At 40.7% G+C, this 19569-nt stretch overlaps 2 protein-coding genes across 3 annotated transcripts in view; one reads left to right on the top strand and one right to left on the bottom strand.

Annotated features, from left to right (window-relative positions):
* LOC129779399 (angiotensin-converting enzyme) overlaps nt 1-19569 on the top strand; it is a 338274-nt gene that overhangs the window by 216793 nt on the left and 101912 nt on the right. The gene's annotated exons all lie outside the window — the stretch shown is intronic.
* LOC129779403 (uncharacterized) lies at nt 1534-4017 on the bottom strand. The gene is made up of 3 exons (XM_055786851.1): nt 3862-4017; nt 2554-3666; nt 1534-2476 (listed from the first exon to the last, which is right to left on the bottom strand). The coding sequence occupies exons 1-3, from the start codon at nt 3898-3900 to the stop codon at nt 2090-2092; spliced, it is 1539 nt and encodes a 512-aa protein (XP_055642826.1). The 5' UTR covers nt 3901-4017; the 3' UTR covers nt 1534-2089.

Genomic DNA, 19569 nt, shown 5'->3' with positions numbered 1-19569 from the left:
GTACTATTTTTTTCTCAGTGTATATTTTTTTCATGTTTAGACATCAATACTCTATAACTCTTTCTAAGACACTATTTCGGGACGACTCATAGTTTTTTAGATATAAATTATCAAAGATTTCTCCTACCAAAATCGATACGCCCTTTTCAAAAGTTACGCTTGAGTCAAAAAAAATCCCAATTGCTGTGGAAAACTCATATTTCCTCCAACCCAAACGGAATACAAACTTTCATTCGAATCAAAAGTACATGTTTTTAAAATCTGCATTTTTTGGACGATTTCATTTGGAATTGCACATGACGAAGATACTCCAACGCAACAAACACAGATCAATTGATTGTGGCCCGAAAAGCCATCTCCATACATTCGAAGGACGTAGGAAAGATTCAAAAGATTGGAGAAATGATTCCACATGAACTGTGTAGAAAGCCGCTTTTCAATAAAGAAATAAAGGATGTCGTTCATCGAATTGTCACTGGCGAGGAAAGTTGGATTTATTTTGAGAATCCGAGCGTAAGACCTTGTTTGATTTCTGCCGAACCATCAACATTTCGTCGTCATTTTGGACAACGGGTTACCTACCAGCGTATTCCCTTCATGATCACTCTACTCTAACAACGATGACTAAAGTTTCCAACTCCGAACCGAGGCGCTCGTGTCTCTCATCGCTTACGATTGCCGCGTCAATGGGGCTATTCTATTGCATACAATCGACCTTCTCACTGAAATTTTCCGCCACCGCCCAAAAAGATCACCTCATGACACCGACACCCCTTAGAAGGGGCGCCGCCTGCACTTGCAAATGCTATCTATTTTGCACTTTTTTGCGCCGCCAGCTCGCTATTACTGGTCGTGGGAATGTAATGTTCAATGAATGAACACAGTAGACACTCATTCACGGAGACCTCGAGGTTCCCATTCTTGGTTCTTACGTTTACACAGTTTACACTATCACAATGGTACATACAGAAACATGAAAAAGGGTACGACGTGTGCACGGCGTGACCTTTGGGTGTTTCCTGCTAGGCAATTGAAGCAACGCCACGAGCAGAAAAACTAAATAACAAAACAAAATAAAGTCCCATATTGGTGGCGGCCTGGCTGTTGATTACAATTGAATCTTACGGTTGCGATTATGGTGTGTATGCTAAGCATATCAGTAATGAGTGGCAATGGGGCCTTCTCGTTCAGTCCAACGAGCGTTTTCGATTCACAGACAAGAACAAAAGCAGAACTTCACACAGAAGGGTCGATCGGTGTTTGGTTACAAACACAAGAAGGCAAATCACATGCAAGTGAACCGCAATGTTACCGCATTTATTATGCAAGAGTCTCATGGGCTGCACCTCTTGGAACACACCCCCTCAATCGTTTGACAAAGCTGATCGCTGGTCGCAGGGCAAAGTGATGTCACCTGTGTAATTGCTGTGGGAAGATATCGTTTGGTGGCTCGGAACAAACCATCGTTTCAATGACGGAAACATTTTCTTTGGTGGTTAGCAACATTCGAAAGAACTTTGTTTTTAATTGGTATTGTTTATTCGTTCCTCTTATTTACATAAAACATACAATAATGAATCCTTGCAGCGCCTTGTTGCTTGGTTTCGTCCTTTTTCTCGCTCACTTAGTCAAAGCTTTTTTCTCTTCGTCATTTTACTTCGGATTTTTTGTTATGGATATATTAATGATCACATTTTGGTTGTACATATTAGGAATAAGTTACAAGAAGTCAGATATTGAATGGCGTCATATCTTCTCGAGACACTTCTACGGAACGGATACGCTTTGTTCTTGTAAGTTACTCGCAATCCGCGTATGTCTGATATTGAGAAAAAAGTGTAACTATTGGTTTCACAGTCAGTTGAAGTTCCATTGAACATACTCGAAAACTGCACGGTAACTATTCAAATCTTCACAATGGAGAAGATAAAGAACAAAAGAGGTCTTTTACTTAGAAATACAAATTAGATATAATTGCTTTGTTGCTTTGCGATTGTGGTGCAAACATGGTCTTGGTTTCATATCTTTTCGCTATGTTCGATAGAGTGGTGGCAATTTACTGGCAGATTTCGGGTACACCGGATGTTCTTTAGTGGCGGAGGCCGAGGCTACCACCGAAGCCGCCGAGGCTGGAGCTACCCAGCGAGGCACCTCCGAAAGACGAACCCAGAGAGACACCTCCGAGAGACGAGCCCAGAGAGGCACCTCCGAGACCGATGGATCCACTGTCCAGGGAAGCACCTCCGAGACCAAGGGACGAGCCTCCGAGTCCGAAGGAAGAACCTCCAAGTCCGATCGAAGAGCCCCCAAGACCGATGGAGGATCCTAGCCCATGTCCGGTGACAGTAACACCAGTGCTGACTGGGACTGGGATGTGACGCTCAACTGGGACTGGTCGGTCAACGTGCACTGGGTATGGACGGTCAATGTGGACGGGCTGTGGAATTGGGACTTGCTTGGTGACGGTGTATGGGACCTGTTGGAGAAAATAATTGTTGTAGAAATTTGTTTCTAGTAGTTTCACGATCATTTGCGATGAAGAGCAATACTTACTCGCTTCTCGACAACGTAGGGCTGTGGGACTGGAACCTGAACCTGGTATGGAACTGGTCGGTCCACATGGACTGGAACTGGACGATCAACTGGAACGCGGACCTGGTATGGGACCTGCTTGGTTACAGTGACTGGGTATGGGCGGGGAACTTCAACTGGGTAAGGAGCTGGGACATGGACTGGGTATGGGCGGTCGACTGGTACCTTAACCTGGACTGGAACTCGCTTCTCAACGGTGTATGGCACTGGGACAGAGACTGGAACGCGAACTGGGACTGGAACCTGCTTGGTGACCTCGTAGGGTTGTGGAACTGGAACATGCACTGGGTATGGAACTCTCTTCTCAACGGTATAGGGCTGTGGAACATTCACGTGAACGGCATATGGGCGGTCGACTGGAACATGCACTGGGTATGGCACTCTCTTCTCAACGGTGTAGGGCTGTGGCACGGACACTGGGACCTTGACGTATTCCTGGACCTTGACTGGTACATGCTTCACAACTTCGTAGGGCTGTGGAACTTGAACATGGACTGGGTATGGGACGCGCTTCTCAACGGTAACTGGGACCTGTCGGTTGACGGTGACTGGCACTGGGACACCCTTGACTAAGGTAACATGCTTGGTAACTTGAGTAGCTCCTCCGAGCAGATAACCGGCACCGCTAGCATAACCAGCTCCAGATCCAATACCGATTCCGGATCCCAGACCAATTCCGGATCCAATGCCAGCGCCAGCTCCGTATGCGATTCCGGATCCAATTCCGGATCCAATGCCGATTCCGGATCCAATACCGATTCCGGATCCAATACCGATTCCGGAACCAATTCCGGATCCAATACCGATTCCGGAACCAATTCCGGATCCAATACCAACTCCCAAATCATTGCCTAAGCTACTGATTCCACCAAGGCTGGAACCACCAAGGGCAGAGCTGTATACTCCTCCCAGGCTGCTGGATCCACCGAGGTATCCAATGTCTCCATAGCCGGCTCCGAGGTCAAGAAGGGCACGTTTGTCCAACTTCTTGGCCAACGGTACTTTGGCATCGGTTTTCTTTTGCTTCGTTTCAGCTGCGTAGGCTGAAACCAACAAAAGCGCTGACAGGCAGATCTGCAGAGGGTAAAAGAACACGATTATTAACAACACCCGAACTACGGAAACACTTGTTAGTCCTTCACTAAATTCTCGATCACTTTAAACTATCGATGAAATGTCCTTTTCATGGTCTCAAATATATAACCACCAAACACAGCAAACACATTCGCAGTCGAGAACAGTAGTGAAAAGCCCAAAAATTCTACTCACAAAGAACTTCATTGCGATTCCACTTAAGATTGTTCGCATCGATCCCAGACAATGAACTGGATGCTGATTGGTAGTAACTTGGCGCTTTTATACTACAAAATTCACTTTCGTTCCATTCTGGGGTGGCAGCCGGACAACTCCACTCGGGGTTGCGCGCTCCGCGAAGGCTTCTCTCTTTTTCTCTCAACCGGTGTGCGAAATTGCTCTCGCGACAACAACAAAAAAAAAACATATCAGCCCACAACATGGCTCGGTCTCAACCCGCTCTGCCGGTGAGCAGCAGGAAGAAGCCGCACAACTCGTCCACCTAAAAGATTCACCTTACTCTCCGAAACGAAAGCCAAAAAAAAAAACAACCAAAAAAGCAGAGCACCACGCGGATACCACAAACAAGTTCCCCAGGTGAGCAGCCGCTGTTATCGGCCACCAACTAATCCAACTTGAATCGCGAGAGATGTGGAAAAATCGCAACACGCGGAATCAGCGCTGATTTTCCGCTCACCCTCGAGTTGGTTGGCGCTGGGGCTCTCTGCTAATGCTAATGTTGGCTGGATGGAGCGTTAGCGAAGGGAGCGCAGTATCCGCTATCACGCATGTGTTGCGCGGCGCGGGGAATCGGTAACAATTCTCGATGCCCCCGCTGAAATGTATCCATTTGTTTTTCAGCCTGATTAACTACCACGTAGCTTCAAATAGTATTAACATCATATGTGACAATGAAACAGTCTCAGGTGGATGCAATGTTTATTACTGATCAACAACAGTAGTTCATCAATTCATTCGAAACATTAGCCGATTTGTTTTTGTATGTTCCAGGAGCGAGGAGCTATGAACCACTAAAAATAACAGTAATTTAATAACAAAATTTTTTCTAGTACATGGAATATATATTATTATACAGTTCATGCTCTCGCAATTTTCATGAAGAGAATTGATCATTTCAGATAAAAAGACAGTAAGAATAAATCATTTATAGCTTCTATTAATATATGTTACAATAGAAATTTGAGATTTCAAAGTTCAATTTTGTTTAATGAACACCGAGTCCAAAATATTCTTATACATATTCTAACTGAATTTATTACACATTAGTAATTTAGAATTCACTAGTAATTGTATCAATTGAATGGAAATTTAACAATGAGCAAATCTAGATACACGACACTCGTTTACCTGCGGTAGTAAGTATGACCTCACTAAATAAACAAATAGTCGTCCAGGAATCGAATCTGGTGAACAGGAAGACCATTTATGTTTTCTCAGCACCAGTTATGAACGGGATTTTCGCATAACCGTGGGTTACACTTTCCTCTAAACATTCTGCCGTTTTGTGTATTATGGAAAAACCACATGATAAAATAACGCTTCATTTGATAATACACACTCTCCTATGGAGATCGCTGAGGATAAAGAATCGCTCCCTTGTGCCGTATTTTTTCCCTAGATGCTTCTGAGACTCCATGAGCTCAAAGCCCGCTCTGTTCGCATTGAACGCGGCCGGCCAGATTCCTTCGGATCATCTAACGTAGATGTTCCCAAGTTTCTCATCCTTTCGATTTCGATTTTCGAAGACATTATGGATACATTACGCTGAGCTGGATGAAACCCGTAGTTTTTGAAAAGCTTGTTTTCTGTTCTATTTCATTATCTTATTTTGTATTTTGAAGCAACAACTCATTCAATGCGACTATGGACCAAGTATTGCCACATGTACAGATTTATCTGAAAGGTACCGATTTTTCGGTTTTTCTCGCTATAGATTCTGTACGGTACAGATTACAGATTTTTGGACAAAAGTACAAATAGGTACATATTTTCTGGGGTGATAAATAAATAATACGTGGAGTTGGTAAAAGAGATTTGATTTCAATGATGTAACCCTCAAGGTTGCTGCAATGTTAAATCCTAAAGACATTCCCAACTAAACAAGCATCAAAGAAGGGTTGGAAGCGTTTTCAGGTTTTTATGATTGGTATTCATTTTGTGCCTATATATGAAATTGCTCCGTAAATAAATCTCTGCTGGACAAAAATCTTTGCCTCAACAGAAATGACAGTTCGTTCGAATTTTAATATTCCTAGTATGCATCACTACTCGGCAACTGTCGAAAGATTTTTTTTCTGAATATATTAGAACAACAAAAACAAACATTTAAATCGACAAAGCAACGATACGATGATCACAATCTTGAATTCATTTGATCGTAACAGCATAGGGCAGCTCAAAACTTTCAATATCAGATGCAGTCAAAGTTTAGTAAGAGTGTGTATAACAATCATCAAACAAATGAGTAATTTGATGCTTGAGTACAGATGCTTCTATGCAACAAATATTTTGAATGGTACAGAGGCGTTAGAGATTTTTTAAAGAAATACTACAGCTGAAAAAGATTCCGGTATAACTGTGACAAAAATCATACTATTTGCAGAATACTGGCTGCCTTCAAAGCTTCTATGACGTAACCTCTTTTACTTTTTGGAGTATATTTTGCCCCCGAGATCAATTGTTTTGGAACCTGAATTCGCTACGCTACATGGAGAGCAGAAATATTTTAAATTGTTTCAATGTTCAACGCTAGTGTATTTGAAGATCATTTGGAAAGTGGCAAGAATATGTGTTGGGATGGTAGAAGAAACTATGAGAACAATAAATGGGGAAGGCAGAACATTTTTAAGAATATTTGTAGCTGTTTTTTTTCCTGGTGCTGATCAAGCCAAGGAGAATGAGCCCATTTTAATGAGCGGAGCTCAAGGCTGCTCCAATGTTTAGGAATTCCTTTGTAAATTCAAGGCTACAAATAGGTATTGGGTTCAATTCCTGATCGGTCAAGGATTTTTGACGTAGAACTACGTCTTTCATTAGGGGTGCCAAATCAGAAAACAGGTAACGTTTTCATGAAATAAAGTTAACGTTAATAACTATTTTTGTCGCGTACGGATTTTGGCGATTTACATACCAAACGAATCATAAACTCCCTAAGATTTGTTTGATATGCTATACATTACAATCCCATAATCTGTATATGGTTTGAATGGATGAAAATTGGAAGCATTCCCATTTCCGCATATATTTGTTCTGTCCATTTGTGTGCTTTCCCGAACAGAGCTGTCAATAACGAGCCACTTATAGACGAGCAACGAAGGGGAAATCGTAGGATGTAAAGTCTCCGTGAACAAAGGAATAGAAGAAGAGCAAAGGGGAATAAAGGGTGTGTCACATCAAATTGCATCACGGAAAAAACGCTGTAGAAATTCGCCCAGTAGACCGATCCTTTTGAAAATTTTAGACAGTAAAATAAAAACTATTAAACAACTTTTGGCATTTTCTTTTTATTCATACTTCGAGCCCAAGCCCGTATGCTCGCACCTTCCTCTTTACCCCGTCCATAAGGTTCTGTACAACGTCAGGTTGTAGTTTTTTTGAACAGAAATCCATTTTCTCTTGAAGTCCGCCTCCGATTTGACAACTTTTGGGTTCTTCCGGAGGGCCTGCTTCATAATCGCCCAATATTTCTCTATTGGGCGAAGCTCCGGCGCGTTGGGCGGGTTCATTTCCTTTGGCACGAAGGTGACCCCGTTGGCTTCGTACCATTCCAACACGTCCTTTGAATAGTGGCACGAAGCGAGATCCGGCCAGAAGATGGTCGGGCCCTCGTGCTGCTTCAATAGTGATAGTAAGCGCTTCTGTAGGCACTCCTTAAGGTAAACCTGCCCGTTTACCGTGCCGGTCATCACGAAGGGGGCGCTCCGCTTTCCGCAAGAGCAGATCGCTTGCCACACCATGTACTTTTTGGCAAACTTGGATAGTTTCTGCTTGCGAATCTCCTCCGGAACGCTGAATTTGTCCTCTGCGGAGAAGAACAACAGGCCCGGCAGCTGACGAAAGTCCGCTTTGACGTAGGTTCCGTCGTCCATTACCAGGCAATGCGGCTTCGTCAGCATTTCGGTGTACAGCTTCCGGGCTCGCGTCTTCCCCACCATGTTTTGCCTTTCGTCGCGGTTAGGAGCCTTCTGAACCTTGTATGTACGCAGGACCTCCCGCTGCTTGGTCCGCTGGACGAATGAACTTGACAAATTCAGCTTATTGGCGACATCCCGGACCGAACTTCTCGGATCAAGTCTAAACTGCTTAACTACGCGCTTGTGATCTTTTTCACTGACAGAGCATCCATTTTTGCCGTTCTTCACCTTCCGGTCGATGGTTAGGATCTCGAAGTATCGTTTTAGTACTCTGCTGACCGTGGATTGGACGATTCCCAGCATCTTACCGATGTCCCGATGTGACAACTCCGGATTCTCGAAATGAGTGCACAGGATTAATTCACGACGCTCTTTTTCGTTCGACGACATTTTTCCAAATTTACGAAAAATTGACAGTGAAGCATGGCCAACGTGATCTATACACTCTTATCTGATTATAAGCGAAAGCTGAAGATATAATTCCTAAAAATTAAATTTCTACAGCGTTTTTTCCGTGATGCAATTTGATGTGACACACCCTTTATTTGCCTAGAGTATAAACAGTTGATCTCGCTGAGGCAAAATTTCATTCTTCGTGAGGAAATCGACTGTACAACATCGTTGCTGGACGAGCTGGACGGCGAGGGATCGAATGTCTATCTCAAGGCAATGGAAGTGGAGGAGTAATATGATGGATAAAGTAAAGTTTTCCGAGGGTCTTTTAGAAGGTTAGAGACGAATGAACTGAAAAAGTTGAAAGTCTCTCTAATTCAACAAGCAAGGAAAGAAGGCAAACTTTCAGTATCGATTAAGGTTCTGAGCTACACAATTGTGTGGGGAATCATCAAGCTAGTCTTTCGTCAGCTCACCATGAAAATAAATGTTCTGGAATTTTGTCAGTGATTTGGTTTCGCATGACGGTAGGAAAACTCTCTCCACAAAGGATAACAGCTAAGCTAATCTGGACTGGCAATATCAACAGAAAGAGCGCAAAACGTAGATAAGTGTGTCACACTGTGTGTATATTTAGTTGCTTCAAGCCATTGATATATGGATATTTGTGTGCGTACATGCGTGATTCATAACCCGTACGTAAAAATAGTGCATCTTCCCTACGCAGAAACCCCATTTGTATCTGCTCCCGTGTGCATTAGCCCTGCAACGATGCAACAATCGCCTAATTTTTTTTATGCTATAATTGACGATTGTTTGGTGTTGCAAATTATGCAGCCGTAACGATAAATATAAACAAGGAAGGGAGATAGCGGGAGGGAAATATTTGCGCTATGGTATTAGTAATGAATCTCCGCTGAGGCAAATATTCGGCCTTTTTTCAAGCAGTTTACATTGTTTGTTTTCTGTCATCATAATGCTTCGTCGGTCCTTTGACATTGCATCAATGTATTGAAAAGACGCTATGATGAAGCAGGTGTTAAAAAATTATTTGGGGAATACCAAGTTATAATAAGTTATTAATTTATTTGGGTTCGCTTGCCAGTCGTAAAACTGCTTTCAACTAGGATTGCATTTGCGCTAATCTTGATCATAATGAAGCAGTGCTACTCTTTTCGAGGTTGTTGAGTATAACAGAAAGAGATTATCTCGTTTATTTTGTCACCAAGAAAGTAAATGTCGTTCTGGAATGTGATTTGGTTTCGCTTGCAAGTAGCAAAACTTTCTCCACTAAGGATGACAGCTGCGCTTATCTCGAGCATGTATTATTCTGCACATGCATAAATCATCAAACAATTATTATCAAATGATTCTACAAAAAAAAACATTTGAGGGCGACCAAACTGGTAGTATGGTTATTTCAAAATATTCGTAGCATTATAAAATAATATCCGCAGTTATAAACAAGCGACTTGAATCAAACTACAGCGTAGTTCTACGTTAAAAATGCGGCCGTGTCTTGAACACAACCTCCTATAATTTTTCGGTTTGGAAATTTTCTTGACATGCCTTGGGATATGTAAAGTAATGGGCCTGAAGTATCGGCTAAAATTAGGCTTGGGTTTGCTCTGCTACTAGAACTCGGAAACGTTCGCAATTGAAGGCCGTGGCCAGGGATCTGATAAAGCGGGATTTCCCTTGTAAATTCATGGCTAATACTGACATAGGCATTGGGTTCAATATCTGATCGGTCTAGGGTCTTCCCGGGTTAGAAATTCTCTCGACATGCCATGGAATGAATACTTCAGATAAAGGCTTAAATTGTTCTTTCGATTAGTAATCTATGTCTGCGGGATAACCAGTCCATTTTCTTTTCAATTTAATGTGCTCACTGTAGGGGGTCTCCGTAGCCACATTGGTTGCGCGTTCGCTTAGTAACCGATCGATCGTGAGTTCTAAACTCAGGACCCTCATTGACCATCTTTGTGTTGTTACAGAATAGCTACGTCCACGCAACAATCATCAGCGATGGAGATCGATCCACGGTCGAAATAAGATCGATTCATCCATACAACTGCTCTGCTCTGCAAGACACATCGGCCTGCTGTTCTATAAATAACTCAACAATGATCAATCAACTGTCTCCGCTGTCCGGTGGTCCAACTGGATAATGGAAGAACAGAAAGAATACTCTTATGCCTAAATGGCTACTGTGTGAATGTACCATATGTAATGGTATAGAAGGAATACTGGCGAATGGCAATTGTGTAACCTTTGTAGGGGTATGAGGTGGAACCATCATCATCTTTATAAAAAAAGTTTCCAATTTAACAAGAATCAACATTGTATAGGAAGCGTTTCTAGGGTTCCACTATGGGGTTTTACAGGATCTGGAGAACGAATTCCGTACCCTAAAAGTAAAATTGCTCTGAAGGAAACCCCTTTTTTAGAAATCAAACATTTGCAAGGTTGGAGAACAAAAATTGAATGCCTGAAAAAAATATTGGTTCGCTGGTTTAATCCGTTAAATTAAATTTAATCCGTCGCTTCGATGCCTTGTTTCTAACAATCTCACTATGCCTCACTCCTCAGCATACGTGTTTTTGCTTAATATAATCAGAACAATAATAAGCTTCGAAATCGGTTTAGCAACGACACGATGAACGCAATTTTAGGATCAAAAGATTTGATAGAACATCGTGGTGACAGTTCGTAAATTTCTTGAGTGATAGTATGCAATCTAAATTTGGAAAAATTATGTATAAGCATCAACAAACGCACGAGCGATTCGAGGCTTGCAAATGTTAATGTTTATTTACAGCAAATACATTATTTGTAGTAAGTAAATGTAAATAAGAAGTTAGTAAGGAAATGTAATATTTTGTGGATAATTAATGAGTATATTTTATGTTAAGAAAACGTTTTTTTTCTGCAACGAATATTTTCGATGGTATAGCTTTTGAATGAAAAAGTACGGATGAAAAAATGTTTTACCCCTTCCGGTACAGATGTAGCAACACTAATGGTTGCTACTAAAAAAATATTGACAAAACTAAAAATGTTGTTGATCCATTCTGCTGAGATGATGGGTTCAGGGGGACTCCTACTTTCTGATATTTTCGACGGCTTTCCAAACTTTACCACCCAACGATAATTATATCTTCTTCGTTGAAAAGAATGCTGCTGCATCTTTTTCGTGAATAAGTAGCGTTCCTTAATCCGATCTTCCTGTGTACTCTTCAGTTCACCGAAGAATTTTGCAGTATCCCGGATCGACAATCTTTGCTCCATACATTCCATGGCTTATGACATACTCTTATACAACTCCATCGATAAGGAATTCCATCGATAACCCGTCTGTTTTAAAATCATCTCATGAAAAGGTTTTTTATTCCGGACAAGAATTTTTGAAACACAAATATTTGTTTTGATTTTTGCAATTTTTTGTCAACATTTGACACTACACTAAATTGATATAATAATAATTTTCGGTCAAATTACGCAACATAAAATTTTTTTTTATGGCTTTGGTATGATATTGAATATAATGAAAAAGTGTCCGGATTAAAAAGCCGTCCGGATTCAAAAGCATTATGGTAGGCAAGTCACTTTTCACGATTTCGTTAGACATTTGAGTAGTTTGGATTTTTGTGATGCGCGAACTAAATTTTGATGCATTGCTCCTCATTCTTGGACACCGTTTTGATAACTGAAGAGCAAATGTCAAAATCAAAATAGAGACACGCACGCATCAACCTACAAAATGAGGGATATGTCAATTTTAGGTCGAACCCATTTCGATCGTAGCGCTCTTTGAACTATTGTTTCACTTCCACCTGGATTTTGTGTCCTAATATCTCGATAGAACTCATGAATGGATCAACGGATTTGAGTCATTATTTTTATCAGGTGTATGACACGATTATCGCTATCTCACTCTACCTACCGTCACCGCCTATCTCACTATCGCTCTGCTGTAAAAGTTCATCATCGACATCACGATATGTCAGATGGTGGTAAATTGGTAATTCGCGATGACGTCGACGTCTGGTGGCGACTTCAAATTGGAGCCATAACTTGGGTCCCAAACTCGTTAGTGTAATCTCTACCAGATTAGAAGACACAGAGTCGGTTTTCAAATTTTATAATTTGAATGAAAATTTTCACATTATGTTATTTAATTATTAGAAACACGTATTTCTGACTTTCATTCAACCATATGGCCATACAATTCCAACGTTGTTGCTGATTATAATATAAAGTTGTCTTCATAAACAATTTTTGTATGAGACTTTTTCCCCACCTGCAAACAAAAATGTTTTTAATTTAAACAGAATACTAATTTGATATGGGAAAGCAAATTTTCATTCATAATTTTAACTTTGAAAACGTTCACCCCGACTGAAAATCAGCTATTCTTTGACGCTCCCCTAAACTAGTAAAAGAAGCTCAATGCCGTCAACGCGTATCGCTGTTGTGAAGAAAACAAATACTTTTGACGTTTGAGATGTTGGCACCAAAAACATGGCGGGTGCCATACAGCTGATTTTTATAATTCGAGGCGTTTTGGTCTTCGTCAATTTTATATGTCAAAAAATAATTAGAATCAATTGGGATTGGGTAGGAAAAATATACAGTCAATCGCTAAATTAAGTGTACGCCCCGTGTTGGTTTGTTATTTTTGAGTTTTTCGGTGTTAAAAAGTGAATAATTTAAAACGACTATATTCATCGTAAAATTCATCCTTTGCTGTGCATGCAGTGATAAGAAAAAAATTGAAATGGTCACATTTCTAATTCATGTTTCAAAAACAACCAAAAAATCTTCAATTCAGACGTTGCAAAATTAAGTGTACAGTTCAAGTTTTTCTTGAAAATAAAATTGGAATCAGTTCAGAAATGTTAACGGATAACAAAAATCAATCTCCTAGTATTTGGTATGGCTCCCTTTGGCGTCCAGCACTGACTGCAAGCGCCAAGGCGAGATTTTTGGTAACTGTAAACGGAATGCTCTCCCAGATCTCCTTAATCGTTGTTTCGAGTTCCGCTTTGTTCCCTGGATTTTTATTCTTCAGATGGTTCTTGATTTCCCACCAAAGATACTCAATAGTGTTGAAGTCCGGTGATTTCGGAGGTGTTTTGAGTGGATTGAGACATTATAGCGCAAGTGTTTCTGCATGATGAGGTCAGTTTGCTTCGGGTCATCATTCTGTTGAAAGTAGTAATGACGAGGTAGAGCCAATTTCTGCGCGGGACACTGACGTTTACGTTTCAGGATGTTCAATGAAGCCATCTTGTCCATCGACGAATCGATAGACTCCATGGCTCCAGTTCCAGAAGCCGCCATCGTACCATACATCATCTGACTGCCCCCACCGTGTTTTACTGTGAGAACCAAATGCTGAATCTGAAGCACCGATGCTGGTTTCCTTCACACTATCTGTCCTTCATGCGATTCAAAGAGACTGGTGTTCATCTCATCTGTATGAAGGACCTTGTTCTAGAACTCCTTAGGTCTGTTTACATATGCCTTAGCAAACTGTAGTCGTTTTTTTCATATTCGCCTTTGAGGTGAAAGACTTTTCACGGCCAACAAGACCTCTCAGATTGTTCCAGTATGCTGCTCTCCGGACAGTATCTGTGCTGGCAGGTCTTCCAATGATGCCGACTACTTCGGTAGTCAATTTAGGAATGTTTGTTTTAGAGTTCTTTCGAAATGTTCGTACAATTACTCGTTCATCGTCAGAAGACAGGATACGTTTGTGTCGTCTACTACAATTCATATTCATTATCATTGTACGTGTAACAATATCTCTTTCTTTCCTCTAACTTGCCATTTTGATAAAAACTTTTTCAAACATCAAAAAAAAAAACCAAAAACCAACACTGCTGAAGCAGTGGTTAAGTGTTGACACCAATCACTGACGAAAAAAAGTTCGCGAATTCGCAAAGATTTTACTTACAAGGTTAATTTACTTGGAGAAATTCAAGGTGTACACCCAATTTTGCGATGCCTAGAATAGAGATTGTTTTCATTTTTGAGTAATAAACAATTAGCAGAAAACTTTTTGCGGAATTTTTTTCCACGTACAGCTAGTTAAATGTGTGAGCAATAAATATGCATCAAAAGAATCAATGTACTCAAAATATGTTATGCCAAATAAATGGAAAGTATCGTCAAGTAGCATTTGTACACTCAATTTTGCGATAGACTGTATAACAGTAAAATGTATATTTAGCAAATTTTGTTGGCATTGGATTTATCGGCCTACTAGTCGAAGTTCCGCGGATTATGTATATCCCATTTTCTTTTTTTTCGGCGATATGTTGGTACTCATATGTTTAACTTATGCTAACAAGTTCAGCCAACTTGAATTTTCAGTTTATTTTCGACAGCTGCTTTTTGGCTTTTTCCTATTCCGAAAAAAATTGTAAGGGGTTGTATCCAGGACACGACCGCATATTTTCGACGTAGAACTACGCAATTATATTATGCAATGCACTTGTTTACCACTTTACCGGAATGCATCGAAATTTTTGTAATAGATTATTTTCTTCGTTACAAATAAATTTGATAAACGTCCTTTTACGTTTGATATGATGCCTAGGACTACCTAGACCTACCTAGGACTATATGTGAAAGGTAAAATTGTAAAATGATCATTGTTTTTTACATTTCCCTCTGAAATTATTGCACATCTCATGTTTACGTAGTTCTCCACCCGCGAAAGTTTATTCACCTCTGGTATCTGAAATGACAATTTTCACAGGCTTCTCAGTTTAAAAGTACGTTCCGGTCTGCACAGCGACAAGCGAGTACAAAAGTACTCAACACCTAAAAATACCCCCGACTTGCATGTTTTAACGAAGCGGATCCCCTCAGGCACATCGATTTTGAAGTCTGTGTTGGGGAAACCGTAATCGGGCCAATCAAAACTTGGCAGTTAGGCCGCTTAGATAACGCTTGACATTTTACAGTTATTCAATTGTTCCTCTCACGAAAAATAACATTCTATAATTGTGATAGACGCGTAGAAATATTTCCTATCAATTGATGCAAACATCTTTCCGATTTGTTAAGAAATGTTCGAGTTATAAGCATTCGAAATACGGGTAGGGTTAGCACACAAATCGGCAGAACAAATGTAAGAGAAAAAAGGAAGCTCTTCCAGTTTTCATGAATTTAAACCGTTGAGAGATTAGCGAATTGTAATGTATAGCACATCAAACAAATCTTAGAGAATTTCCGATTCGATTGGTATGCAAATCATGAGAATTCGTTCACAGTGAAAATAGTTATTAACGTTAACTTTATTTCCTAAAAAACGTGACCTGTTTTCTGATTTGGCTACCTTCCTGAATAACGTAGTTCTACGTAAAAATTGGATAAAAACACTGCATCAGAAAAATTATAAAAAAACAAAAGCAAGTGCGCGGACACATTCTGAATGATAGCCGTATCTATGGTAAAGCTAGCTTTGGCCAAACCAACGTTCATCGGTAGTACAAAACGCACCTCAGGGTCATGATTTACATGACCATTCTCTCCCAACTCAGTCGACAATGACAATGGCGGCCTGTGCAATCCGACCCCGAACCTGAGATCGGTTGAAGAATATTGGTCGATTGAAAAGAGAAAACCGTAGAAGAGTGGTGAAACTACAAGCGACGAGAGGGATTTCAAGCGAAAATACTATTTGATTGCCAAAAAAGTTGGCACGAATGATAATGAGTCGTGCTCGGGAAAGAGTTCAAGCAATGGTCTATGGTAAAAAGTGTGGAAGGATCAATGGTCTTACAATACATAAAGGGTGTGTCACATCAAATTGCATCACGGAAAAAACGCTGTAGAAATTTAATTTTTAGGAATTATATCTTCAGCTTTCGCTTATAATCAGATAATAGTGTATAGATCACGTTGGCCATGCTTCACTGTCAATTTTTCGTAAATTTGGAAAAATGTCGTCGAACGAAAAAGAGCGTCGTGAATTAATCCGGCGCACTCATTTCGAGAATCCGGAGTTGTCACATCGGGACATCGGTATGATGCTGGGAATCGTCCAATCCACGGTCAGCAGAGTACTAAAACGATACTTCGAGAACCTAACCATCGACCGGAAGGTGAAGAACGGCAAAAATGGATGCTCCGTCAGTGAAAAAGATCACAAGCGCGTAGTTAAGCAGTTTAGACGTGATCCGAGAAGTTCGGTCCGGGATGTCGCCAATAAGCTGAATTTGTCAAGTTCATTCGTCCAGCGGACCAAGCAGCGGGAGGGCCTGCGTACATACAAGGTTCAGAAGGCTCCTAACCGCGACGAAAGGCAAAACATGGTGGGGAAGACGCGAGCCCGGAAGCTGTACACCGAAATGCTGACGAAGCCGCATTGCCTGGTAATGGACGACGAAACCTACGTCAAAGCGGACTTTCGTCAGCTGCCGGGCCTGTTGTTCTTCTCCGCAGAGGACAAATTCAGCGTTCCGGAGGAGATTCGCAAGCAGAAACTATCCAAGTTTGCCAAAAAGTACATGGTGTGGCAAGCGATCTGCTCTTGCGGAAAGCGGAGCGCCCTCTTCGTGATGACCGGCACGGTAAACGGGCAGGTTTACCTTAAGGAGTGCCTACAGAAGCGCTTACTACCACTATTGAAGCAGCACGAAGGCCCGACCATCTTCTGGCCGGATCTCGCTTCGTGCCACTATTCAAAGGACGTGTTGGAGTGGTACGAAGCCAACGGGGTCACCTTCGTGCCAAAGGAAATGAACCCGCCCAACGCGCCGGAGCTTCGCCCAATAGAGAAATATTGGGCGATTATGAAGCAGGCCCTCCGGAAGAACCCAAAAGTTGTCAAATCGGAGCCGGACTTCAAGAGAAAATGGATTTCTGTTCAAAAAAAACTACAACCTGACGTTGTACAGAACCTTATGGACGGGGTAAAGAGGAAGGTGCAAGCATACGGGCTTGGGCTCGAAGTATGAATAAAAAGAAAATGCCAAAAGTTGTTTAATAGTTTTTATTTTACTGTCTAAAATGTTCAAAAGGATCGGTCTACTGGGCGAATTTCTACAGCGGTTTTTCCGTGATGCAATTTGATGTGACACACCATTTAAATCCAACTAAGCATACCCGATATACTAAAAAAATTAAACATATAATTGTACCCTAGCAGGATTATCGTGTTCAACTTTTATGTTCTCAAAAGTTAATATGCATTACTATTTTCGTCCGGTTTCAGAAATATTGTGCCTAAAACAGTGCTTTTTCCAAAGTCATCTCAGCGTGATTTCCTTTTCGGATACTTTCAGAAACCTTCAGAAAAATGGTGAGCAGATCCGAAGGATAGCGATGACTACATTGCGACGTTAAGCTTTGAGCCAAACACAAATAAAAAATCATTTAAAGAATCCGGGGGAACATTTTGTAGCACTTTGTATTTTTTTTTTAATTTTAGTCAGAAATTTTACACAGCTGTCATCGACATAAAATCGAATGTTTGACATTCGATATTGAAGGCTTCGAAGGATTTCATACGCAATTGAAAAGTTGAACAGTTAACAGTAGACTATATTGCTTGGGCATGGTAACACATGATTGAAGAAATCATAAAATCTTAGATCTTTTATCGAGAGGAATATTTTTAACGGATTGCGCTCCTATTTTCTACCAAAGGAGAAATGTACTGCGCGATTAATTTGGAACCAGATGCGTTAAACTACTACCTAATCTACCAGAGATCAATTGGTGACCTTTCAAATATTGAATGCCTTGTTGAAAAAGACGATGCATTTGCTACGTAATTTTCTGTTGTTCCGATGATTTCTTTTGTGTTCTTAAGTTTCTAGTTGATTCAACCTAAAAACAGGAGGCTAAATTTCTTAAAGCCTATGAAAAATTTCTAAGATACTGTGTTGAACTACATTGAAAAATGGAAGGCCTAGGGGAAACACTACAAGTTGTATTGAAGCCCATTCCTGAATGAACATAGATTGAAAGTAGCATTCGTAAAAAGCACTTCCAATTGAGATGATAAAATATATTCCCCCTTATTCTACGCGGCGAATGACGTGAGATGGCTCAAGTGACTGTATTCCCGTAGGCGAATGGCGTGACTATAGTTCGTCAAATAGGAGCTAAAAAGTAAAGTGGCTTCCAGGATAAAGTAGTAAACTTTGCAATCTCACGTCACTCGCCGCGCGGAATAAAGGGGATTGTATGATTAGTGGCCAATGATCAGAGGAATTATAATATTTGAGATAAAAAGTAGGAACAAAAAATCTGTGCTAGTTGCAAATCGTTGGGTGAAAATATTTTCAGAAATAGAAAACAAACTTCTAGAGTGTAAGAATTTCGTGAAGCTTACTTATTATATTTTGTGTCTGCCTGGTAGTAACAGATCAGTTGAAAAGTCGCGACACCATGTTGGAGAAAACTTTGATCTGAAATGTGACAATTTCTATAATAAAATTTCTAGAAATCCTTATTTCCTTCGCAAAGTCTCTCCGCCATCTGGATATGAATAAAATTCGTTGTAAAGAACAAAGTAGGTAAATCTAAGAATGCTCGATTGTTTGGCTTTATTCCCGGTGTTCATCAGCAGAAATGTAATTCTTGCAACAAAACAAAAATGTATCGTTCATTGAGATTTAGAATATTTTGGAACAGGCGTTGAGCGAAGTGATTGCTCGATAGTTTTCCACGTTCCGCTCGTCACCTTTCTTGTAGAATGGATCATTGTTATCTGATATATGATCCCTAACCTCATCTAATAACCGTAGATACTTAATGAATGGCCCAATCTTAACAAGTTGAGCCCAGCACCGGTCGCTGAGACTGGCACTGATCTTCCCACGACGGTCCCCGCCGACCGACTGTGAACTTTTCAATTGGAGAACGAAGGGATTTAGAACGACAATAACAATGTTAGGAAATGAGTTTTAGAAAATTCCTCTGTCGGTCCACAAGTGTGATGCGTGTCGTACGGAATGTTCATTATCAGTCCCTAGCTCGATCGGAGTTCTATGTATCACACATTTTGAGAGTAAACATTGTGAACTCAGAAAAACTCAAAAAATTTATTGCTTCTAACATCCTGAAAAGAGAAAGAAAATTCAAGATACATTCACGTTTTGTCCATGAATATCGTCGATCGAACTCGATTGTCCGTTCATACCGCAAATTTTCTCCCCCATACCGTTTCGTTATTTCATAACCCCGGTACTGATTTACGATAAGCGATGTCCGGAGAGATTAACGGATAAACTTCACTAAGAGCCACTTCTCTAAAACTATTTACTCTCTTGCATCGAGCCCCAGATGATGTTGATAATCACATGTAAACCAACCGCCAGGGCCCGTGGTG

The sequence above is a fragment of the Toxorhynchites rutilus genome, chromosome 3, assembly GCF_029784135.1.
Source record: "Toxorhynchites rutilus septentrionalis strain SRP chromosome 3, ASM2978413v1, whole genome shotgun sequence".
In the NCBI taxonomy this organism is placed as follows: Eukaryota; Metazoa; Arthropoda; class Insecta; order Diptera; family Culicidae; genus Toxorhynchites; species Toxorhynchites rutilus.
This window is presented reverse-complemented; position numbering and strand designations above follow the sequence as displayed.

Coding starts and splice junctions, on each gene's coding strand:
- LOC129779403 (XM_055786851.1), bottom strand. CDS start 3,900: ATGCGAACAATCTTAAGTGGAATCGCAATGAAGTTCTTT. Junction 3,667..3,861: donor GAATCGCAATGAAGTTCTTT/GTGAGTAGAATT, acceptor TACCCTCTGCAG/ATCTGCCTGTCAGCGCTTTT. Junction 2,477..2,553: donor CCTACGTTGTCGAGAAGCGA/GTAAGTATTGCT, acceptor TTTCTCCAACAG/GTCCCATACACCGTCACCAA.